The 26,466-nt window shown below is 38.1% G+C and overlaps 1 protein-coding gene across 5 annotated transcripts; it reads right to left on the reverse strand.

Moving 5' to 3' along the window:
• Positions 1-1,190: 1,190 nt before the first annotated feature.
• LOC128620208 (metal transporter CNNM3) lies at positions 1,191-25,354 on the reverse strand. Of its 5 annotated transcripts, none has more exons than XM_053644971.1 (8): positions 23,742-25,354; positions 23,026-23,169; positions 22,774-22,932; positions 19,281-19,450; positions 12,402-12,498; positions 11,718-11,848; positions 9,760-9,886; positions 1,191-1,528 (listed from the first exon to the last, which is right to left on the reverse strand). In XM_053644971.1, exons 1-8 carry the CDS (start codon positions 25,102-25,104, stop codon positions 1,518-1,520), a joined length of 2,202 nt encoding a protein of 733 aa, XP_053500946.1. In that variant the 5' UTR covers positions 25,105-25,354; the 3' UTR covers positions 1,191-1,517. The 5 variants fall into 5 exon arrangements, with proteins under 5 accessions (XP_053500946.1, XP_053500943.1, XP_053500944.1 ...); XM_053644968.1 differs by lacking the exon at positions 1,191-1,528 and adding an exon at positions 3,360-3,463; XM_053644969.1 differs by lacking the exon at positions 1,191-1,528 and adding an exon at positions 5,801-8,302.
• Positions 25,355-26,466: the final 1,112 nt, after the last annotated feature.

Raw genomic sequence — 26,466 nt, forward strand, 5'->3', positions numbered from 1 at the left:
GTGTGCACTAGCAAATTAAAACACCTTTATTTAATCTTTGTGTTTGAGTTTGCATTATTTTGGATTTGAATTATAAAAATGTGTCTCAAGCAGTACATAAACATAGGAAAAATCTGTTGTTTTTTAAAATTTATTTTTTATTATTATTATTTTTTTTTTACAAAATTATATCTATACAATAGTACTATACTATATTATGACAGTATGCTTATGAAATTAAATTTAACCTATAGGCTTCACTGTAATTACCAAAGAACATAAATCTCTGTGGTAATTAGGCCTACATTGTTTGAATGAGATCAGGTCAGTTTGTGTTAAAGAACACAGTATCATAATGCTAATCATATTATGGACAGTGGGTAGTACCTGCTCTTCCTCTCTCATCGCCATCATCTTCTCTTTTTCTTTTTCTCTTTCTCTCAGTCTCATCTTGTCCCCTATTGCTTCCCTTCCCAAAGCTGAGCTTAATTGACGCAGTCTTTTCATTTTCATCTGTGTCAGTAAAGAAAGTAAACTCAGGGTAAATTGACATTTATTTGCAAATGTTACCGGCCTCTGCTAGGAAATCTTGCAATGAAAATAAAAATATATAGTGGTACCTCATAATTTTAACATGCATTTCAACCCTACACAAACTGATATGAAAGTAAAGCATATCATTATTAGTCCATTATTGAAAGGATGGAATTAATGTTAGCTGGCAGCTAACCTAGTTAATTCACTCATGGTGGATGGCCACTGTTTAATGAAGCGCAACCGTGCAGATAATATCTGATTGGGTGGGGATGAATCATGGCAATGAACTACAAGCAGACGATTAGTACATTTCTCTAGTTACCTCATAATTCTTTTTGATATTTATTAAAATAAACTAGCAAATCCTATGTAAATATTACCATGCATTTCACTACCCAATGGGCTCATACACAAAATATGCCATAATTTAAAGCTCAATAGCATACGAAGAGAATGACATACAGTCATACAACCCACGGTAAAGTGTTCATGTAGGTGTCAGCTATAGTACTGTAAAGTGTTCATGTAGGTGTCAGCTATAATGCATACCTTTCAGTTTTTTGATATTTAATAAAATAAACTAGCAAATACAGTATAACATCACAATATTTATATATGATTTGACAGTTTATTTGAATAAATATAAAAAATCTAAAAGGTGTGCATTATAGCTGACACCTACATGAACACTTTACAGTTGGTTTTGTGACTGTAAGTCATTCTCTTCAAATGCTATATAAGCTAGAAATGTGTATACCTATGTCTTATGTAACTTTGGAGACGTTCCCTTAATTTGCGAATATCGAACGTCCAACGTCAAGCCAACTTGATGACAGTCATAACTGCCATTTCTTTGTAAACACTCACAGAGTCGGCTCTTCCGCTCATGATGAACTTGTGTTAACACGTCTGCTGTTATGTCCATGATCTTGCGACAGCTTCCTGATCCAGCCATGAGAATGATTTCTTTGAATGACATCCTTCTTTTGTCAAAACCATTCTCAAAAGCTATCTGGGGGTAAAAAAAAATTATGTGATTGCTTATGCAACAATTGTAGCGTGTCTGTGAATATATTATACATGTATTATATTATTTATATTCAAGAATGATTTGTAGTTTCACTCATTTGCCAGTCCGTCATGGTAGAGCAACAACAACAACATTTATTTATATAGCACATATAAAAACACCACATGTTGACCAAAGTGCTTTACATGCCAAGAACCTAGCAATACGAAACAAATAATATACAGTAGTTAAACTAAATGTAGTCAAAAGCAAGAGAGAAGAGGTAAGTCTTCAAATAAGATTTTAAACCATCAAGGGTAGTACAGACTACTAGAACAGGGTAATATGAAGAGGTAAACCATTCAAGAGATGTGGAGCCGCAACAGAGAAATCCTTATCTCCTTTTGATATTAAACGAGACTTCAAAATAATTATGTGGAAACGGCAATAACCTTAAAGGTCTAGAAGACGTACAATATCTCACAAAAGTGAGTACATCCTCACATTTTTGTAAATATTTGATTATATCTTTTCATGTGACAACACTGCAGAAATGACACTTTGCTACAATGTAAAGTAGTGAGTGTACAGCTTGTGTAACAGTGTAAATTTGCTGTCCCCTCAAAATAACTCAACACAGCCATTAATGTCTAAGATGTGACAGACATGATCGAGAACTTGCAAATGCCTTGGTGGAAGAGTGGAGTAATATCTCACAGCAAGATCTGACCAATCTGTTGCAGTCCATGAAGATGAGATGCACTGTAGTACTTAAAGCAGCTGGTGGCCACAGCAGACACTGGCTGTTACTTTTGATATTGACCCCCGCTTTACATATATTGAATGTTTTTTGCCAATAAAATCCTTTAAAACATATGAAATGCTTATTCCAGTATTCCGTAGAAACTTGAAAAATTATCTACAAATACTGAAGCAGAAAACTTTGCAAAACACAAAATTTATGTCACTGCCAATACTTTTGGCCATGACTGTACACACAACATAGAACCCTATAAAACAGGGGTGTCCAAGCTGATCAATAAAGGGCTGGTGTGGCTGCAGATTTTCAATGCATCAGGAACCATACCTGTTTAATAACTAGTAGTTGTGGCTCCTATCTGGTTGGTTTGAAAACCTGAAAGGTTAGACAACTGAAGAACCCTTAAGGGTACTTGATTGTCCCCTTTTTCCCAAGAGAGTGACAAAAAAAATACTTATTACAATTTTCTTTCCTTTCTACAAAGGAGGGCAGTGAAAGTTTGTGAAAAGCAGTGAAAGGAATTTTACAGGAATTTTGTGGTCTTTCTCTAATATTATGGCCTTGAACATAGGTGTTTAGGAGCACCCTTCAACTTATTTGTTTTATGTAACTTTCCATTTTGTAATCAGGAAGAAAACACTTACTCTGTTCATATTATGATGTCATAAAGACTAGCCAGCTTTCTCTGGTTTCTGTTTTTGAGCAGACAGGATGTCAAGCTGTGATGATCAATCATTACCACAAACATTGCTGAGTAACTCAGATACACACCCTGCATTCTGAAACATGTAAAACTGTTGTTCTGAACTGAGGGTATATCTAGAAAAAGTTCTTGGGAAAATTCATAAAAAAAAAATATGCACACAGCCCCAGTCTCACTGTAACTTAAATACTTTTCAGGACTCTTATTATTATTATTATTATTATTATTATAATACACATACTCATTAAACTTGTTAGTGCATAACTCTTGTGAGAAAAGCTATCTAAAATTTTATTTAATTTTATTAAATAGTGCTTTTAACAATGTACACTATTACAAAGCAGCTTTACAGAAAGCCGGATATAGATTTAAAAGCCAGAGACAATGGAATGAAAAATTCTCAGATAATATGAGGAAGTATCAAACTCCAGAACGGAAGCTCATCCTCTTCTTGGTGAAACCGGATATGACTCACCTGAGGGAAAGGGAGAAGGAGGGAGAGAGGGAGAGGGAGAGAGAGACAGAGAGAGAGAGAAAGATTGATTTTTATCCTGGTTGATGTCTTTGTGAAATTGCAGGAAGTATTTCTTTTAAGATGGAAAATGCTGTCAATGACTCAAGCAGCAAATGTAGAGAAATAAGCTGTTTATACAGCTAGGATTAGCAATAAACAAGGTCATATTGCATCACATAGTACACTATGGAAAAAACCCTAACACTTAAAATGATCAAAGAAATCCCTACGCATAATTTGTTTACAACAAAGTATGATTGTTATTTTTAAAGGCAACAACAAATTTATATTTTGAGTCAAGCTTAATTTGAATGTAAACATATGAACAGTTATGCTACGATAGCTTAAGACTGCAATTGCCACAAACAGTTTTGCACTCAATTCTCCATCAGTGAACAGTGGATAAATTAAACAAAACATACTTCATGTAAAAACTTTAATGAATTTCCTGGTTACACAATTGCACGATTTGACAATGTAGTACACAATTTTAGAAGGGAATTATTTATAATTGTATTAATATGTTGTTACACAGATGAGGACAGGTTCCCTTTTGAGCCCGGTTCCTCTCAAAGTTTCGTCCTCATAGCATCTCAGGAAGTTTCTCCTTGCCACCGCCACCTCTGGCTTGCTCATTAGGGATAAAATCATACATTTAAAATCTATATCCTGAATGTATATATTTCTGTAAAGCTGCTTTGGGACAATGTCCATTGTTAAAAGTGCTACACAAATAAAACTGAACTGAAACTACAATTCCAATTATGTCAGCACTTTGGAAGGCCCTGGATGACAATTTTTTTTTTTTCTTCATTTGAGACTGGGTAGTTTTACTTGGTAAACCACAGACACACAAGTTTTTTTTAAAAAGAGGAAACAGCACAACTAAACTTTGCCAGTAGCACATATTTAACAGAAAAGATTTTTAAGCATATATAACAGCAACAGATCATGATGTTCTTATTTAGCTTATTGAGTTTACATGAAGTCTGATTATATGGAGATGCCTTTTAGTTTGTATAGATTGTCCATCTTCCAAAATAATAGCACAACAGAAATAATTCCAGCTGGAACAAGAATGATTCTGTTCAGACTGGAAAGTCCATGCCACAGAGTACTTTCATGTTTAAACATTGTGAAATGTAATTAAGCAGGACATGTAATTTTCTACAGTAGTGTATTAGCTAATCATGGGCAAAAATCTATATTTTATTGTTTAAATATACTTTTCAATGTTATCTGTTCATACTTCACATCTTAAATATATGACAGTATCTACTCACATTCTCACTACAAAATATAAACACTGTAGATGCAGTACAGAGATTTAAATTATGTGGGAACCTGCTGCATTATGTTTAAAACTGATTTGTGAAGATATGTGCAATACTTTTCAGTGGTTTATCAAAATAAAAAGAGATGGTTCCAAAAATACTGGGGCTGATCATTTTGGAAATAAAAAGAGCATGTATACAAGAGCATATGTATATTATCCTTTATGGTGAAGCTCAAAATATCAAATATAACAATACTTGCATTTGGTCTTCATTTGTGCTAATTTTCGTGAAGTTTTCCAATATTTCTGATTTCTGAGTTTTTTTTCCAGTTGCACATGATAGTATATTCACCACAGAACTTATAGATACGATAACTATAAATGACTATTGTGACAACCAAATCCCAATTTTGACAGTTATTAAGATTCATACACATTCCTTTCCCACAAATTATTTTAAGGAAATGGCACCATGAAAAATATCTTGGTCAGCTGCTAAAAGAAAATCTCAGCTATGGCTAAATAAGCAAAACTATCAAATTAGTGGTTATATTCACAGTATAGGGACAGTACTGGGAAAGGTACAGATTAAACTATTATAAGCCGTAAACTCACTTGTATATAAATCAGATAAAGAGAAGATTGAAGAGCAGTTAAATCAATACCTGTAAATATATTAATAAAAAAAACAGACATTTAAGCCTTTATGTAATAAAGTTTCTATGATGTAGAGAAACTAGTCCATGATTTTATTACTCCTGTGTTGACTAATTATATTGCAACCATACCTACAGTCATAAGTTTTGTATATCATGCACAGCATGTAGTACTAGCACTACTTCTTTTGTTTTTATGTATTTAAATGAACTATTGCTTTCTCTGTGATCTGTGGTTCTTTCAATTCATGAATTAACGCTGAAAAATATTTAATACAATTGCTCACTGTCTAGGTCTATATTCTGTTCTACTGCGCCATCTAATGGAAGCCTACAGTAAAAATTTTAGACAACACAAAACACAACTTCCACACTGATGTGTTTTTATTTCCTACTAAAAACAAAACAGAAGATTCGGAGCATTTAATGCATGGGCAGTATTCAATATTACAGAGAGGCTTAGAATTTCTACAAAAATTGCCTAATTACAATCCAGCTATTATTTTATAACTGAACAAAAAACAAAAATCAAAATTGTCTGCCAGCAATTGTCAATCTATATAGTACAATTACGAAATATATTAACATACTGCAGCATCTATCCAAAAAAGGGGAGGAAAAAGGATTTCTTCTCATAAATATACTAGAACTTGAATTTAGTTTACTATACGTATTAACGTGTGTAAGGTAATATAATCTGATTTTATCAAAAGAACAAGACATTTTAACCGGTGAAAAATATTTACCTCTAAGTAAGTATGCATTATTCTCAATCTTTGACATAAAATTAATATGATGCACCAGGTACCTTTTTCTGGATTTGCAGCAACTACCCTAAAATAGGAAACTAGGTTATGTGACTATTTAAAATCAATTTAAAGTCAGACAGGAAAAACAGCATAGTCCCTCAATCCTAAAACAAGCAGTCTCTTGCCTCATTCAATCCCCCCCCTCCCCAAGCACATATACACAAACTAAGTGAGAATGCAAATTATATATTAAAAAAACACAAAAAACAAAACCAACAGAAAACCCCTTTACATTCCAGCATCAGTATGGTATCTGGAACTAAATTCCCAGATAAACAGTAACTGAGCACTACAATGGCACATCATATGAATACTTTCAGGCAAGGGGTAAAAAAAGGACTAAAGTCCACTTCCATGTCCTTGTAGCAATATGGAAATATTTATAATTCTGCCAACTACATCGCTATTGTGTTGCATGGAATGTGATAAAGTTCAGTCTAAAATATTGGTTACAGAAGCAAAATTCTGGGAAGAACCAACGTAAAGCATTTTAGTAGGTTGGGCCACCACGAGGCACATTCAGTGGCATCCATTGTACAAGTCTCTGAAAGTGTATTGGAGGCACAAGCACTGATAACACAGTGCTCCAAAATCTCCTTAAGGTATTGAGATCTGGTGACTCTGCATTTAAACCATTCAGTGAGCCCTCATGCACTGTGGATAGGGCCAGAGTCATCCTGGAAGAGGCCCAGCCCATCAGGATAGAAATGTTTAGAGGATAAAAGTGATCAGTCAGAAGAACTTTGTATTGAGTTGCAATGACCCTTAACTTTAAGAGGACAAGAAGACCCAAACATGTCACCAAATTCCCCCTTACAGCATAACAGTCATCATTTGTTTTTGTCACCAACATTTTCTAAAATCTAAAATAATTTTATGATACAGAAGCACACAAATCCCTCTGGTCCTCATGTACATGAACGAAAATCATGAACTCATTAAAGGATGATTTGAGTGCTGAGACTGTGGAAGTGTTACAGGATGGGGTGCATTGTTTGATGACGAACAAACAGTCCAAGGAAATGCTACTAATTTTTGTTCCAGTGAATTTCGCCCAAGCATGTGCGCTCAAAGACTAACTCCCATCAGTTTCAAATGATGCTTAACAAATTTGTGATAAGCCACCTGCTGATTTGGAGCCATGTAGTACACAAACACTTTCAGAGTAATGCTGAGTCTCTTCTGTTAGTTGGAGTTTGGCTGCTGAAGCAATAGACATTGTAACTCAATATGCAAAATAAAACCTCATCATTTCATTAATAGGAAACAACTATTTTTAGTTGGATAATGTCTTGGTCCAAATCTATGTTTGGCTGGTTGAGCTGTACCCCAAACAATGTACAAAACTCCGAATTTTATGGGAGGACTGTATGTATTACAATAAAGACAAAAAACATGATTCCCACATTATATAGTCATTGTTTTAAAAATAACTTGTAACTTCATAGTGTTACTTACTCTATGAAGTTTTGGGCTATAACAGCATCACCTTATAACCAATCACATATAAACACTAAAAGATTGTATATACTAAAACTACAGAAGCTGAACACTTTGCAAGATTGTGATGTAAAGTGTGACAGATTAAGATTTAAAGACAGCTTTACCTATGAAAAAATAAAAATTGAGATCCCCAAATAAGATTTAAAAAAAAAGAAAAAAAAAAAAGAAAGAAAGAAAAAAGAGCAGTTCCTGCTGCCCGTGTTGACACCCAGTTGTCTATTGGCACATTAAAAAAGTGAGCAAAAGCTTTAACACATGACCATGCCACATAGACACATACCAACCCAACACACCCACAGCAAACAAAATCAGTATAAGCACCAATGATGAATGAAATCTGGGAACTTCATACATAAAAAGTAAGAATAACTGCAAAAATCGAATAAGCAAATAATTCAAATCCAGGTCCAACCGTAACCGGTTAGATCAAACAGCTTTTGTCTGGCCTGGAGCTACTTTATCAGTCTTGCATTCCAGGGTCTTGTTTGTACCTGCAAACCCCAGAAATTGAGAGATCCATAAGATTCCACTGCAAGCCCTCACACGTTCACATCCTCTGTCATGCAAGAAAAGAAAGAATTTCCAAATAAGTTCCATTCTCCAAAGACAAGACAACCCCCCCCCCCCCCCGATTTTGGTTTATAATGACCCAAAAACAATTACAAATATCTGAATCACTTGTGAGTGCAATCAATGAACACTTTCCACTTTACAATGCATATGGAATTCTGCAATACTGCTCTTCACACTATAAATCAAAGAAATATATATTAATTGTAAAATATATCTGAAACAGTAGGGGCTAATCACCCTACGAGACTATATCCCTTACTGTATTAGATGAGCTTGGGTATAGATGCATGGTGTATGGACATTCTGCTCTAGAAGTTATTGAATTTCACAATGTTTCATTATAGTTCTATGGAGGGACAAAATAAGAGGAAATGATAATACAATAGGGTCCTTCAGTGCTTGATCCCCAATTCTATCCATGGCACAGAAGAACACGAGTAGTAAAGTGGAAAACACATCTACCAGGGAAAAAAGAAGAAAGGTGGACAAATTGTCAGCTCCAGAATTATAGGTACCCTTCGAAGAAATGAGAAAAAAAAAATAATATAGGAACAAAATGGAACATTTTATATGAAAACAATGTAGTTTTATGGTAACAATCTTTTATTAAGCAGTGCAACCTTTCTGTAAAACACTGGTTTTAAAATTAGTGGCACCCCACATTTAATATTTGATGAATACAAAAATCTTTGCCCATTTTTGCTTTTGAAAGGTGTCAATAATTCTGGAGTTGTAGTGCTAAAGGGCATCTAATACAAAGGGAACAGTTGGAGAGGCATGGAGGTTAGGACTTTTCTGACAATTCACAAAGACAATGCAATTCATTTCTACTACATGCAGACAAGTTAGCTGCAAAGCATGACCATGAGGACAAGTTTTCTTCACTGAATGGTGAGGAAGGATTTGATGGTATTCAGCAATAAAAAAAAAATTCTTGTCATTTTTCAAGCAAAATGATGTGCACATGCCTCTCTGCAATGTGCAGGAGTGAATGTAAATGATGCTTCACACACACAAACTCATGCTGAGCACTAAACTTGCCGTTACCTCCATACACTTAACAGTAGTTGTCAATTGCATCAAAGAATGAAAAGTGAAGAGAAAAATCTAGCGTTGCCATCAAAGAGAAAAGAAAATGGAGACAAAGAGCAACATGTTTAGTTAATATTAACAAAACAAAGTTAAGCAGTTTACTTGTACAATGACCTAATGTCATCAGTACTTTAGACACTTAATATTTCACCCTAAAAAGAGAAAAATGTATAGAGAAAGATTTCCTTGGCTTCATCGTCACTGCGTGTGCAATTTTGGGAGCTATACTGAGGTGTTGTTTAAAGATGAAAGATCACTTTACATTTCAAAACATTTAATTGCTTGCACTACTGTCCATTACCAAATGTTATGTTGATTGTGTCCGTGCCTTCAGTCACAGCTCCGTACCTTGGGTGACGTTCTTCTCATTTAGGAGTTTGGTCTGGCTGTTAGGAAGGATCTTAATCTCAGGAGGACCAGGGCTTTGTGATACCCGAGATGCCATCAAGGCATTGAGGTACTGCAAGCGGGTTACCTGTGTGAAACAAGCAGGAAAACAGCCATGTGACAGGTAGAAATTGAGAAATTAAAAAACTGGAATATACTTAGTTATTTTTATATTTATATATATATATATATATATATATATATATATATATATATATATATATATATATATATATATATATATATATATAAATAAAAATACTGACTACTGTACAGCTGTGGCAGGACCAAGGGTGCACTGGGAAACCAATTAAAATGTACCAAACAGAATTTCTGTCTAGTTTGTGTTTGTATTATTTTAAGAATGTTACAGACATACACATACAAACTGTTTTAACATTTAATTCCCCATCTACCCCCCAGTTTGTTAAACATTTTCTTTTTATGTTGAGGCTTTGGCAAGTGGACTGGCATCTTTAATTCAGAACACAGGTTTTCAGTACTGTTAAAATCCAGAGACTGACACAGTCATTGCAAAACACTGATTTTGATTTCTTGCAACCATTTGATGATTTGGATATACTGTGTGTTTGGGGTCATTATCTTGCCAAGATAAATGGACCACTGACTACAAACCATCCCCAAGGCATTAATGAACCACCACCATATTTCACAGTGGGTTTGGGTTTTTTTTCCTAGTTAGCAGTCCCTGTACCTTGGGTGACATGCTGATTGATGGTCATTCACATACAATATGTGCTAACAATGCTTTTGATGGTCATTATTGTTGAACCTTAGGGCTGTAACGGTGGCAGCTTTTTACCACCACGGTGGAGGGTGGGATAAAGTGAAATTTATATCACTAAATAGTATAATATAATAATATATAGGCTTCCATCAGATGGAGCAGTAGAACAGAATATAGACCCAGACAGTGAGCAATTGCGTTAAATATATTTCAGCATTAATTCATGAATTGAAAGAAACACAGATCACAGAGAATGCAATATATATAAATTAAATAAAAACCTATATATAAAAAAATGAAATGAGGCTCAGACATCCATTTTGTAACTAAACGTGCATGTTTATTTTAGCACTTCCGTCAGTGAAACAACTCAATACAGCCTATAAAACTTTGAAAGATATACCAGTAGGACGGTAACTTAAATATGTTAAAAATCTAAATATTAAATAAAATGAAAAAAACATTACTTTGCAGTAACAACTTCACATGCTGGGTGATATGCCTGGAGATGGCTCCTGAGATTTTTAGTGTTTGCACGTTTAACAGTTATTTACCCCCCCCCGCCCCCCCCCCCCCCCCCACAAAGCCAACATATGGCTTCATCCAAATTTATTGGTTCACCTCTGTCGTTAGGCACGAATCCAAAATGTTCCCAGATCGCTGATGTAACATTTGGTTTCCCAACAAGATCCATCGCAGCGGCAGAGCCCGAAGTGAAATTCGCCTGACTGGATTTTGCCATGCTCAAACAAACCCACGCCAAACTAACAGACAACACCATATAAGATGTTTGATTATGATTACGTAATTTGTGTATTAACATAAAATCTCCCGCTATATGGTAGGCTATAAATACAAATTAATATTGCAACTGTTATTATTATTACACTTGTATACAAAACTTTGTACTTGTCAGAGCCCACTCAAGCAGAAACATTAACGTGGCATGTGGTGCGACACTACCGCAGGTGGCACTCCACCGGTTGTCATGGCCACTGTCACAGCCCTATTGAGCGTCCATATTGTGTTATCATGCATTGCAAGTACATGCCAGAAAAGGCTGTGAGCAGCAAGATGGTTTACCAAGCTCAGATTCATATTATGTTATTTAAAAAAAAAAAAAAAGCTCCAGTAACAATGTATATTTGAGTTTAAGGGCTGCTTGTCTCACCCTGATGAGCTGCAGGTCGGTGAGGGCTCGGACCGTGTAGTCAGGACAGTAACTGGATGGACTAGTGGCTTCTCCCAGCTCAAACGTGTCTCTCAGGGAGTGATGCTGTGTGGACACTGGAGACTGATGTACTAGGAGGTAATGATAATGAGACTTTATTGGTCACATATACATTACAGCACAGTGAAATTCTTTTCTTCGCATACCCCAGCATGTTAGGAAGTTAGGGTCAGAGCACAGGGTCAGCCATGGTACAGCGCCCCTGGAGCAGAGAGGGTTAAGTAAGTAAATAAATAAAATGACAAGACCCCGTGATGTAGAATGAGTAGCAGTTGGCTGGCCTTATGTGACTAGGAGGAAGCACATTTTTATGGCATTTGGCAGACGCCCTTATCCAGAGCGACTTATACAACTGAGCATATGAGGGTTAAGGGCCTTGCTCAAGGGCCCAGTAGTGGCAGCTTGGTAGTGTTGGGATTTGGACTCAAGATCTTCCGAGCAATAGTCTTAACATGACCCCATGACAGCCTGACCCGATAGCCTCTCCCCTCCTGGGTTGGTAGCTGTCTATGATAGGGGAGGCTTAACTGGTGGGTGGGAATTGGCAGAGACTAAATTAGGGAGAAAATTAGGGAGAATCTTTACTCTTCACTCCTTAAGGAGAACACATCAATAAAAACATACCAGAGGAAGGTGCTGTCAGCGCTGACACCCCATAGTAGGTGAAGGCTCCGTTCTCAAACTTTAGACCCTCTTTTCCAATCTCCACTTCCACACGCCCCTACACACAGTAGTGACCAGACGATCATTAGAATATAATCAGCATACCCCCAAAAAGTAATTTATTTTCATTAATTGTGCATCTATGATTTGGTATGCATTTTCAACAATGTATTCATTTCATTAGCAATAAAACCACAATAAACTATGCTTTTATCTTGTGGTTGTGTACACTTCTTTCATATCATCCTAGTCATTAGGTTTCTGCCATTCCTGCCTGTATTTACAATATCTCAACTAGTTCTACTGCTGGTTCTCTTTCAGACTATGAGGTTACCTGTAAAGAGCTGTCCTGTGACAAAAATGAACTGCAGCAGAGACAACAGTGCATTCCTTTGGTTTTCCCTTGTATTGTGTTCAGTTTGAAATTAGGGAACATACTTCAGGTATCAACACAAACTGTGCTATTAATAGAACTGCAGAGTCCATCCTCCTAATCTTACAAATATTTGCAGCTCCTGCTCTCATCATGATTGACAGAAAAAAAAAACAATTTAAAATATTTATTCAGCAGCAATCTAGACGTAACCTTAAACTAATTTACATAATGGGCATCCCAGTTGTAATTGCAAATGGATGTGGTACAGAGCTCGTAAATTCAGATGAAATTAATGAGGATATCTGGTCAGCCCAAATCAAAATGATTTAAAATCATTATTAATTTAAATATACAGTGCTGTGAAAAATATACGAGTCTTGGTTGATGTTCATTTAAAAGCTTGACTTGCACAATAATTAAATATTACAGCTGCACGTATTAATATTCATTATTTAGTGTTGGACTTCAGTTCATGTTAAATGTGTTTACTCTGATGTGAAAAAGTATTTGCCTGATTGCTTCTAAATACACTAAATTGTTTCAGAAATTAAAGATAAAACAAAGGCAACCTGAGTAAACACAAAATACAGTTTTTAAATGATAATGTCATTTACTGAAGCAAAAAAAGTTATCCAAATACCACCTGGGCCTGTGTGAAAATGTATTTGCCCCCATATTTACTAATTCTCTAAATCTATGAAACTGCATTGATAATGGGGTTCAGATGGACTAGACACAACCAGGCCTGAATACTGCAAAACCTGTTCAATCAAATCAACACTTAAATAAAACTTTTTCAACAGCAAGAAGTTGGTTAAAAAGGTCTTACCCAGTTGTCACTATGCCAAAATTGAAAGAAATTCCAGAAATGAAGATGATGATTGAGATATGTCAGTCAGTGAAGGGTAATACAGCTATTAAAGGCTCTGGGACTCCAAAGAACTACAGTGAGAGCCATTATCTCCATATGGAAAAACTCGGCATAGTAGTGAACCGTCCCAGAAGTGGTTGACGTTTCAAAATTCCTCCAAGAGCATAGCAACTACTGATCCAGGAAGTCACAAAAGACCCAAGGATAACATCAAACAACCTACAGGCCTCTCTTGCATCAATAAAAGTCTCTGTTCATGACTCCACCATCACGGTGCATTCACACACACAGCGATTTGCAGCGACCAGAGACCATTCATTTTCAGAGCTGGCAACTTCAGGCTACATGAGCAACGGCGACCTTTGGTGACTAGATGCGGGCGCGTCCAGCGACATGACAAAGTTGAGAAAAGTTTAACTTTGTTATTTTATTTAGAGTGACTTGGTGCAGCAACTACCATTGGGAGAGAAGACAGTAGAGCACGTGATCCGTAGCCACCCGTGCTCACTAGCAGAAGCAGCGCCATTGCGGCAATAGCCAATTAGCTTAGCTTAGGGTCTTATCGGGTTTAAATCAAAAAAGAAAATAATAATAATAATAATAATAATAATAATAATAATAATGAAATGTAATACATTTGCTAGTAGAAGCTACATAGAGTCAGGTTCAACTGTTTAGGAATTACAGCCATTTTGTCCCTCCATTTTCACAGGCTCAAAAGTAATTGGACAATTGACTGATAAGCAGTTTCATGGCCAGGCGTGGCCTGTTTCCTCATTATTTCATGACAATTTAAGGGAAAAAAAATGTCTGCAGTTCATTCCAAGTGTTGAATTTGCATTTGGTAGCTGTTGATGGGAACTCTCAATATGCAATCCAAAGAGGTGTTAATGCAAGTGAAAGAGGCCATCGTTAGACTGAAAAAACAAAAGACCTATCAGAGAGGTAGCAGAAACTCAACAAAATCAACAATTTGGTACATTCATAAAATGAAGGAAAGTAATGGCGAGCTCAGCAACACTAAAAGGCCTGGAAGATCACAGAAGACAATAAAAGTAGATGAATGCAGAATTTTTTCCTTGTTGAAGAAAAACCCCTTCACAACATCGTCAAGTCAAGAACACTCTGGAGAAGACAGTCATATCATTGTCAAATTCTACAATCAAGCCTTCATGAATGTAAATACAGATGGTTTACCTCGAGATTCTGATGCAAGATTAACCCGTACCAGACTGATGGGAAGAGAAGAGTATGGAGAAGGAAAGGAAGGGCTTCCAAAGCATACCAGAAAAGTTATTTTCTTAAGGCAAAGAAAGATAATGTTCTTAAATGTCCGATGACCTCAACCTAACTGAACATGTTTTTCACTTACTGAAGACAAAACTGAAGGCAGAAAGGCCCACAAACATGCAGCTACTGAAAGCAATTGCAGTAAAGGCCACTGCAAAGGATCTGCATCCAAGTATCAAAAATAATCCCAGATTGTAAGTTTGTCCAATTACTTCTGAGCCTGTGAAAATGGAGGGACTTGGCAAAAAATAGCTGTAATTTCTAAACAATTAATGCAATATTTTTGTTAAACCCCTTGAATTAAAGCTGAAAGTCTATATATATTTATTTATTGTTCTTTTAATGCCATGTCAGCATCAATGGTAGATCAAGGTAGAAAACAGGACACTGCATAAATTATTACAGTATTTTTACAATAAAAGCCTGAAAGTCTACACTTCAATTACACCTTGACCACTTAATTTCAAATTCATTGTGGTGGTGTGCAGGTCTTTGGCTGTTCTATAACCCAGGTCTGTTTCACATCTTTGTTCTGCTTGGGTTTAAAGAAGTTAAAATTTAAAACCTCAGTGAAGCATTATAACTGGTTCCACTATAATAAGTGACGGTTAAAAAAAGATGGAAGAAACTTTAAAAACATATATGCAAGCATGTAAATTGTGTAACTGAATACGAGTTTACTGGCTAGATTAAATTAGCTTAGTATGTGCAAAAATTATTACTCTGCTATGAAAAAGTATTTGCTCCTAAGCCATCCTTATTTCTTCTGTTTTTGTGTTTCATATACTAAATTGTTTCAGAAATTAACACAAAATCTAAGATGAAACATTGGCAACCTGAGTAAACACTGCATACAGTTTTTAAATGATAATGTTATTTATTGAAGCAAAAACGTTATCCTATACCAGCTGTGGCTGTGTGCATTCAAAATTGGGTTCAGCTGAACGTCTAATCCAGGTCTGATTACTGCAAACCCTGTTCAATCAAATCATCGCTTAAATAGAACTTTTTCAACAGCACGAAGTTGGTTAAAAGGTCTTACCCAGTAACACACTATGCCGAAATTGAAAGAAATTCCAGAAATGATGAGGAAGAAGGTGATTGAAACCCTTCCAAGACTGATGTATTTCAAAGCTATTTCAAAGGCGCTAGGGCTACAAAGGACCACAGAGTGAAACCCATTATCTCCAAATGGAAAAACTCGGCACAGTATTGAACCTTCCCAGAAGTGGACAACCTTACAAAATTCCTCCAAGAGAACAGCAACTACTCATCCAGGAAGTCACAACAAGACCCAAGGAAAACACTGAAAGACCTACAGGCCTCTCTTGCATCAATAAAGGACACTGTTCATGACTCCACTATCAGATAGACACTGGGCAAAAAAGGCATCCATGGAAAAGTGAAAAGTGATGAGGCGAAAACCACTGCTAACCCAGAAGAACATTAAGGCTCATCTGAATTTTGCCAAAATCACACCTTGATGATCCTCAACCCTTTTGGGAGAATATTCTGTGGATTGATGAGTTGAAATTGGAATTGTTTGGAAGACAGGAGTCCCATTACATCTGGTGTAAACCAAACACAGAATTCCACAAAAAGAACATCATACCTACGGTTAAGCATGGTAGTGGCCGTGTGACTGTGTGGGGATGCTTTGCTGCTTCAGGGCCTGGACAACTTGCAATAAGTGGGGGAAACATAAATTCTGCTCTCTACCAGAAAATCCTAATGGAGAATGTCCGGTCTTCATTCCGTAAGCTGAAACTCAAGCGCAACTGGATTATGCAGCAAGACAATGCTCCAAAGCATCAGAGTAAGTCCAAGACTCATCTCCAGTTATTGGAAGTGTTTGGTTACAGTTATTGCTAATAAAGCTGGCAATTCATTTATCACATTGGTGATAGGTGTTGGATAAGGTTTTTTTTTTGCTTCCAAAAAAAACAACAACTGTATTGCGCGTTTTAGGCATGGGCCAATATGAGATTTTGATGATATGATAACCCTAAAGAAAAATATCAACGTTTCACAGTATTGCGATTGCAGCTTTAAAATGTGTTATGTCTGGGCAAAAAACAACAATTTTTTTCCATTTAACACAATATATTCTATTTTTAAGCAACATATAGAATACAGCATACTGCAGGAACAGTACAATGGAAAATTTTTGTGGTTTTCAAACCGTGACTTTTTCAAGCCGCAGCATACCTTGAAACCGGTAACAGGCCCATGCCTGGTGTGTTTACTCAGGTTGCCGTTGTTTTATGTCATATTTCATTTGAAGAACTAAAACAATCGAGTATGAGGTATACACAAAAACAGAAGAAATCAGTACTTTTTTCACAGCACAGTATATATGTACACGGATCAGCCATAACATTAAACCCACAGACAGGTGAAGTGAATAACATTGATTATCTCATTAAAATGGCACTTGTCAAGGAGTGGGATATATTAGGCAGCAAGTGAACAGTCAATTCTCAAAGTTGATGTGTTGGAAGCAGGTAAAATGGGCAAGTGTAAGGATCCGAGTGACTTTGATAAGGGCCAAATTGTGATGCTCTGACCCAGTCTTCTAGCCATCTCCAAAATGGCAGGTCTTGTGGGGTGTTCCCGGTATGCAGTACTTAGTACCTACCAAAAGTGGTCGAAGGCTCACTGATGCACGTGGGGATCAAAGGCTAGCCCATCTGGGCCGATCCCAAAGAAGAGCTACCGTAGCACACACTGCTAAAAAATATTAATGCTGGCTATGATAAAAAGGTGTTGGAACACACAGTGCATCTGAACATGCTGTACATGGGACTGCGTTGCTGCAGACTAGTCAGAGTGCCCATGTTGACCCCTGTCCACCGTCAAAAGCACCTACAAGTGCATGTGAGCATCAGAACTGGACCATGGAGCAATGGAAGAAGTTGGTCAAGTCTGATGAATCATGTTTTCTTTTACATCACGTGGACGGTTGAGTGCATGTGCGTCACATACCTGGCAAAGAGATGGCACCAGAATATACTATGGGAAGAAGGTGTATGGTTTGAGGAACTTGACAAAGAGTTCAAGGGGTTGACTTGGCCTCCAAATTCCCCAGATCTCAATCTGATCAAGCATCTGTGGGATGGGCTGGACAAACAAGTCAGATTCATGGAGGCCCCACTTCACAACTTACAGGACCTGCTGCTAACATCTTGGTGCCAGATACCACAGCATACCTTCAGAGGTATGCTATGCCATGACGGGTGTGACACCTACACAATGTTAGGCAGGTGGTTTGAGATGGCTGATCGGTGTCATACATACATACATACATACATACATACATAAACATAACATACATACGTTACATCTCCACAAACTATTTTCAGGAATAATTTATAATAAATGTGAAATGTGCATTCTACTGTAGATAGAGAGAATGGGTGTTGTGTGTAAATGGTGACTGCTGTTTACCAGTATATTTCCAGGTGAGACTTTACATTTGGTACGTACAATACCTTGATTAAAATAATGTATAATGTCAGCTTGCTAGCAAATAGTAGTCAGTCATGCAATCAGTCATGACTCAAAACTCTAAAATCAATATACCTGCAAAAGGTTACACTACTACAGTTAAGCATTTAACATATTACTTGCCATTTTCAGTTAGCTGAAGTGCCTTTTTAAATTGCTCTTTAGGCAAGTAACCATGGACACGCACGTTTATGTATGGGTGTGTGAGGTGGACGCTAGGTCCAAGTTTTGCTAGATGGCAACTCCTATTTCAACCCCAAAAAGGCTTTAAAAAAACACAATGGGATTGAATGGCACTGTGTTGTCCACTCATTGTCCAGTCAGTGGTTTTGACAGCATGGAAAAGAACAAGCCTTAACCCTTAGACAAGCATACTTAACTGTCCTCAACTCACATTTAAGGTCAACCTCCAACTTCTTTTTTTTGTGTGTAAAATGCTCTAATAAAGGAAGGTCAGACATGATCAAAAATGAGATAATACATCTTAAATTTTCATGAAAATATGCTAGAGTTGCCCTTTAGCAATGTTAAGTTTGTCTGAACGTTTGAGTAAATACTGAATGGACTACTAAATTTCTCTTTGATAACTGCTTTCACAATTCTCCCAATACCGTTTTACCAGAGTCATGAAAACTGCATGGCACCACCATACAGTGTCTGAGCAAGGAAATTTCCATAATGTGCTAGACACCTGATAACTCAAACCTGATTTACCAGGTTTAGTGTGTGTGTTAGAATACTTGCCAAATTGTGATAAGCCCAGCCCTCATCGGAGATATGAAAATGACCGGCTCACCTGCAGCAGCAGAATAAAGTAGTCCACTGGGTGGTTACGAGTGTAGAGGTAGTGGTCAGGACTTAGTTTGTTGTTTGGGTCAAACTTCACTTCTTGATTGACACTGGGATGCCGCAAGAGATGAAATAAGACTTTTTCTGACACACGCTGTGGGCAGAAATGCTCCACTTCTGTGAGAATCAGGAGAGACACATGAGAAAAGAAAAGTATGAAATCATGGTAAACTTAGGTGTTAATATCTTGCAACTTTAATACTCTAACCTCGTTCTAGTCAAATATTCAACATTTAAGAAACAAAGACCAATACAAGAACTACCTTGAAATTAAGAAAGTGATAGTCACTTCTTGTGGTACTTCTCAAAATGTAAAGTTATTTCATATGTATATATTAAGCAGCCAGTGACTAAGTATGACCTTCATTTGCAATTACATACTGTTCATGTCCAGTATAGCTTTGTAGAGGGGATCTGGAATGCACTAAACCAGTCAAGACCAACTAATTCTAATGAATGTTTAGGGGAAAGAAAAAACACACAAGAATTGACATGGTTTAATAATATTAAACCCGTCCCTCTCCTACGGCAGAAGAAATAAGGTTTAATGTTATCTGCTAAAGTTCCACTTTACAGACTCTCAACATAAAACACTTATAACAGAAAACCTACTCCTTAAACTCTCATTCCTCAGAAATACACCAATGGACAAAAGTAAAACTTTTGCCAAGTGTGTTTAAAAAACAAATGAAAAGAGGAAGAAAAAAAAACACAACAACAACAAAAGAAAAAAAAAACATACACGCACATACACATTACCAGAGTTCGGAGAACACTGAATGATTAGCTATTTATGCAGAAAAAAAATTGCGGGTTGCATCCAGCTTCTATTTTTGCTTGTCGATTCAAATATCAAGAACACATTGCCTTTCACATTGTGCTACAGCTCTGTCCGATGACTCAGTTTAGCAGCTCGCATCTACAGAAATAATGCTGCCCATAACCCAAAATACACAGAATGTTTGGTTCACTCCCTGTAGTGCAGGGGTGTCAAACTCATTTTCACCGAGGGCCACATCAGCATAATGGTTGCCCTCGATGGGCCATATTAACAGTATGAATGTAACAAAATGCAATGTAATTTAAAATAAATTAAACTACACCTTTATTATATTGTTAAATAACTGTTACTGTATTTATTATGTATTCAACTTACAAATATTACATATGCATTTGCACAGATGTAAAAATAAATGTTCAGTTTGAAACCCACATTACTTGAATCAGTATTCAAACTATTTAAGCAAATAAAGAAAAATATTATAAACAAGTTATGATATTAACCCTTAACTTCATTCAGAACTTTTTTCAACACAGTCAAGGGGGGGGGGGGGGGGGGGGGGCAGAACTATGGCACAACCAACATGTATTACAGAAGTAGCATTTTACAAAAAGAACAACAACAATGAGGTGATGCTGCCTGTCCTCGAACACATCAAGTAGATCCGTCCTCACCCTGAGACACCATCTCACACACATCCTCATTCACAGATCATGTTCTGGAAATAACAAACACAAAACAAAATGCTCCTACTCAGCCACCTTACTTCTGTATGGTACGGCATATCTCCATGCTCTGAGCCCCCCTCCTGCAAGAACAGCTGGAACTGGTGATTCAGGCCACACGCCCAAATAAAGTTCAGTGTTTTCATGACCGTGGTCATATCATCCAGCTCCAGAACCTTTCCACACAGAACTTCTTGATGAATGATGCAGTGATACGTAATCAGGGGCGTGTGACAGTTACTTTTTTGCAATTTCTCCTTCATTAGTCCAACCAAGCCTGTTTTTCCTCCACACATCACAGGTGCACCATCTGTAGTTAGTCCCACCAACTTTTCCCACGGCAATTTAATTTTACTTACGGAGTTCTCCACTTCATCAAAAATGTCCCAGCCCGTTGTGGTCCCATGCATGGCAGCTACATCCAAGAGCTCCTCAGTGACACAGAGGTCCGGCTTCACGCCTCTAATAAAAATGGATAGATGCGCTGTATCCATGTTGTCTGTGCTTTCATCCAAAGCTAATAAAAAAGCTAGACAGCTGCATGTCTCTTCGGCCAGCTGTGTTACTAAATTTCCTTTGTGGAGATTTCTCAATTCCAAATTGCCTTGACGGGACTTTGCTGCAAATGTAGCTTATGTGGCCCTCAGTTTGATTTTTTTCTCCTTCGATTCTGAGAAAAAGTTTTATTCGTATGTTTTGGATAGCAGAAAGGCCTACATTACCCATAATCCTCGACCACCGACGACACAGATGATTCCCCAATCAGACTGAAGCTCACAGCGTCATCTATTGCCGTGATAGGGTTATTATTGGAGTGAATGGACGGCTGGAGCGTCTGCTCTGAGCGTCTCTGACCGCCGCGGACGGGTTTATATTGGAGTCAATTGAGAACCCAGAGCGTTTCATACAGACGTGGAAGGGTCCCTTTTGCGTCAGTATCAGACGCCTAAGGGCGTGACAACTCGTCGGTATTTTACGAGTTGGGAATGAGAACAGCAAAAACGTATGTTAAGACAATCATGCACCTATCATGTTCTCGCAGATAAAATGACGTGGCGGGGCACATTTGGCCCGTGGGCCTTGAGTTTGACACATGTGCTGTAGTGGGTCGATTGAAAGTCAAATTGCTTCTCACTGCAATCAAACAGGAGTTTGCCGAGAACCACTGGCCTGAGACCACCTCGCTCTGATCTCGTATTCTGGTCTGCAGCTGAGTGTGATTACTATGTTGTCACCTGCACCACACAGAGGTGGAAACACACCAGGGATTGATTTGAATCTACTAAACACTGCACATGTGGAAGCTAAGGGTGCTGAAAGTAATCCACAAAATGTTGAAACTAACTGTTTATATAATTACCTAATCATTTATTTAGTACCAGTTCTCTGTTCTAGGCAGTTTTTTGTGACTTAAACACACTTGAAAAAGGTTTGTTTACTTTTTCCAAACACCGTAGTTCTGACCAATGAATGATAGCCAGACAAACCAAATAACCAGAATTTGTTGCACAAACGAAACTCTTTTTGTTAACTAATGCAAGCCAATATTAAAACAGGTTACACATAACCACTGTGTTTCTGATGTACTGACAGGTTGACACTGCAAGCAACACCATGTGTACACATTTCCATGCACCATGACAATAAAGAGCAACAGAGCAAGAGCAACAATCACTGGGTTAATAAAAAGTTTGAAGTTCACTGCTTCTTGTCTTTAAAAGTTGTTCGAATTTTATGTTTTCTTGGAAGCAGTTAACAGCAAATCACACAAAAACAAGAGGGTAAAAAGTAGGAAATTTTTTGGCTACAGTAAATAAAATTAGACTGCTTATGAGATTATGAATGCAGAAAAGCAATATAGTTGCAGAACATAGTTTAGTTAACGCATCACTGCAATAACTCAAAACAGACACAAAAAAACACTATGTTCAGACCTCTGGAGAGAAAGCGGTGTGTCGCAAGTAGAAGCTGAGGAGATGTGCGGATCTTCGTCTCGCCTTCAGGCAACTTAAAGAGAGAGAACTCCTCCTGTGATCCACGGGGCTCCAAAGGAATCTCCAGCGGGGGAAGAGGACGCTTCACTTTCATGTTCACTGTGGGAGAAAAATGGGGAAACAAAACAATTGTTGGAAGGAATACATTCAGATGTTAGACCTCAAACAGCAGGAAACATCAGAGATACTCACTATAGCCATCAGACTCATCCAGGATCTCCGACTTGATGATCTCTTCGATAACATCTTCGAGGGTGACCAAGCCGAGCACCTCATAGAAAGGGTCTCCCTCTCCCTCATTATTCACCCTCTGCACGATGGCAAGATGAGAGTTTCCTGGGAGAAGACAGACATTGTCAGGAGTGAAGTGCTTCACAAAAAAATCATTGTTTTTATTTGCAAATGCATTTACTTAAGATGACTGGTGGTACCATCTTGAAGTATAACATCATCCAAAGTAATTTGTTAATTCAACTTCAGATTACTGCACAGTTGCAGTGATGCCCTACTACCAGATAATCATCTTCAATGAACTAGATCACAGGTCTCAAACCCTGGTCCTGCACAGTTCAGTGTTTTCCCTGCACATCAGATTCCACTAATCATCTAAAACAGCCCTTCTTGAGTTGAAGTTGAATTGAAGCATACTGCATTATGTTTTATGTATGTTGTAATGTGTTTTAGCATGTGTTTATATGTTTAGACAATGTTCTGTGTTGTATTAAGCCCTATGCTAATTGCCCCTTGTAGGATTAATAAAGTTATAAACTAAACTAAACGTGTGTTAGAGCATGGGAACACAAGAATGTGCAGGACAGGGGACAGATACTCCAGGACTAGGGCTGGGAACCTGTGACCTAGATGACCGTACACCATTCTAGACTTTCAGAGCTTGACTTTAAAACCACCTTTCTTAAACTCCTCGAGCATGGCATCCAGCTTGGTGTCATTAAAAACAAAATGCAGCGGGTGGTTGTAGAACTTTGTGATGGTGGTCATGGGCGTGCAGTCGGCAGGGTCCACCAAGGCCAGGTCCTTAATGTACAGGATCTCCACAATGTTGGAGCGTTCCTCCTCGTAAACAGGCACGCGGGTGTAACCACTCTGCATGATCTCAGACATGGTGTTAAAGTCCAGCACGGCTGTGGAGGGAAGCATGAAGCAGTCCTTCAGTGGCGTCAGGATGTCCTCCACCGTCTTGCTCCTCAGTGTCCCACGCCGGAACTCCTCCTTGACAAACTCATTGTACGGGTCATTAATATTTGCCCGGATCAGCTCCATCACCTTCTCACGCACTCCACAAGTGCTCACATCACGCCTAAGTGCCAAATCCAGGAAAAGTCCTAAGGGGCAAGACAAGGGGCATGTGATGATCAGAAAGCTCTGGGCCAACCAAACAAGGCCCGGGGCGAGATAGAAGCCATAACCTGAGCTTATGATATAGGGCAACAACTCTGTGACAAGGAATATGAGTGCAGCACATGCAAATGCAGCTGGAAGGATGGATCCGAAGGCACAGTAGATGATCACACCAAGCACAGAGTGGCCCAAAGCGCACAAGAACAGCAGAGAGCACACAAGGAAGTTTCCTCTCCTCCGAATTGGCTCCAGGCGCTTCGCCAGCCGTCTTTCATCTTCTGAGCCACAGCTGTGCAGCACATAAAGCTCCAGAGGGTCCAGACAAAGCAAACTGAGATTCAGGCATCGTACCAGTGAGCATATGAGCACTACTAGTATGATAATTACGGCTAGACCCCATGTTGGGATCCATTCGGGTGGCAGATCAGGGTCTTTTACACGGAACCTATCCAGCCCCGCTGACTGCCACTTTTCCCCATTGAATACACACAAGCAGTGGGAAACAGATTGTGTGTCATCGTTCACCTGATCAGAGATGATTCTATCCTCGGTTTGGACTATAATTAAGTCCCCGTTTTCCTTATCTGCTTCAAACTTTCCGCGCACTTGGAAAGCAGAGGCATTGCGCAGTGTTTCTTGACTACACGCGTCTTCAGCGACACTTGCACCCACTTCTTTAGCGAACGTGACCCAAGTCTCATTCAGCGGGTAGGAACTGAACAACCGGAGCTTGAAACTGGAGCCACGCGCAGCAGTCAGGACTCGGTCGCGCATGTACACGCGCTCCGTGGTCTCCTCCAGTCGCAGGCCGAGGACCCGCGGCGACGTGTTTTGACTGCACCCGCCAGACCCGAACCAGCAAGACGACAGTATCATTAATAAGATACGTAGCTCTGCCGAGCCAACCACCATATTGAAATCGGGCAGCTCGGTTTTAGTCGCTAATCATGTGACAACTTGGCCGGGCTAGCCTCCTACCACTTTTTTTCTCGTTGCCATAGAAAATAATGACAGAAACGTCCTCACTCGCGCCGCCATGTTGGATCAGAGGCAACAAAAACGAGAAAAACAAGGCAAAACAACAAACAATGTTCATCCCCAACGTTCGTGGCCGGATTGAAGACCTTTCTTTTCTTTTCTTTTTTTTTTTAACGGAACTACGTATAATCGTTTATAGACCAATGAGATTAGAAGATTGTCTGCGACCAATGGGGGGAAAAGGGAAAACCACGCCCACAATGGCGTGTTAGGTAACGTGAAATAAACACAGAAGGGTGAGGGTGCTACTGTTGCAATGCGTCCCCCCCTTTTCTCCATTTACAGTTTAACTGAAAAACACACGGGTCATTCACCCAGATCGGTGCCTTCTATGTCATTCAGCAAACATGAACAGAATTACCTCTAGATTTAAAATCTCTGTTATAAATCATAATGTATTTTTCATTAATAAAGTGCAGTTTTATGAGCTATCAGTCATTTTGAATACATAAAATTAGTATGGTAATCAAGCAAATTTTCAAGGATGGCCATCCAAACTCTAATAGAAACAGACAGATAGGTAGATCACTTTATTCATCCCAGAGGGAAATTCACAAATAAAAGTAACAACATATATGAACTAGAAAAGTGCCTTTCCTGAAGAAAATGCAACTCCTTGGTATCTCTAAGGAGTTGTTAGGGCATTGTCAGGAGATGCCTGTGCTATCACATGTGGTTCTTAGCTTGCTCTTAGCTGGTTGTAATTGCATTTCAGCTGGATCAGACGTGCTATGTGAGAAAAATGCACTTGAACTTAACCACAGCCCCTGAGGGTGACCACACCCCAATTTAACACATGACCTCAGACTCTAACCTTAAATATGCCTTTCAAATTTTATGTATATCCATCCAATATATCATGCGTTATAACTGTTTGAGCAAATTCTTCACGAATGTCCACAGATTTCATTTATTTTTATTTAAAATAATAAGAATAAATAAATAAATAAATATTGATGGACAGACTCTACTGAGTTATCTGCCACCACAGTTTTGAAAATCTGGCAAAATTCCTAGGAACAGTTTGCAAAAGATGGGTTCACATATTAATACAATTTTAATTTTAAATTAAAATGTTCCAAATGGCTATTTTCTGTTGTATAAGCAAATGAATCAGGAGTAAAAAAAATATCCCTTGCTTGTTTATAAATGAAAAAGAAGAAGAAGAAGAAGAAAAGAATAGTGTCCCCAATGGCCAATTTGAGTGAGTATCATTTTGTTGTGGGTTGCTAGAGG

This window comes from Ictalurus furcatus, chromosome 16 (genome assembly GCF_023375685.1).
Source record: "Ictalurus furcatus strain D&B chromosome 16, Billie_1.0, whole genome shotgun sequence".
Taxonomy (NCBI): domain Eukaryota; kingdom Metazoa; phylum Chordata; class Actinopteri; order Siluriformes; family Ictaluridae; genus Ictalurus; species Ictalurus furcatus.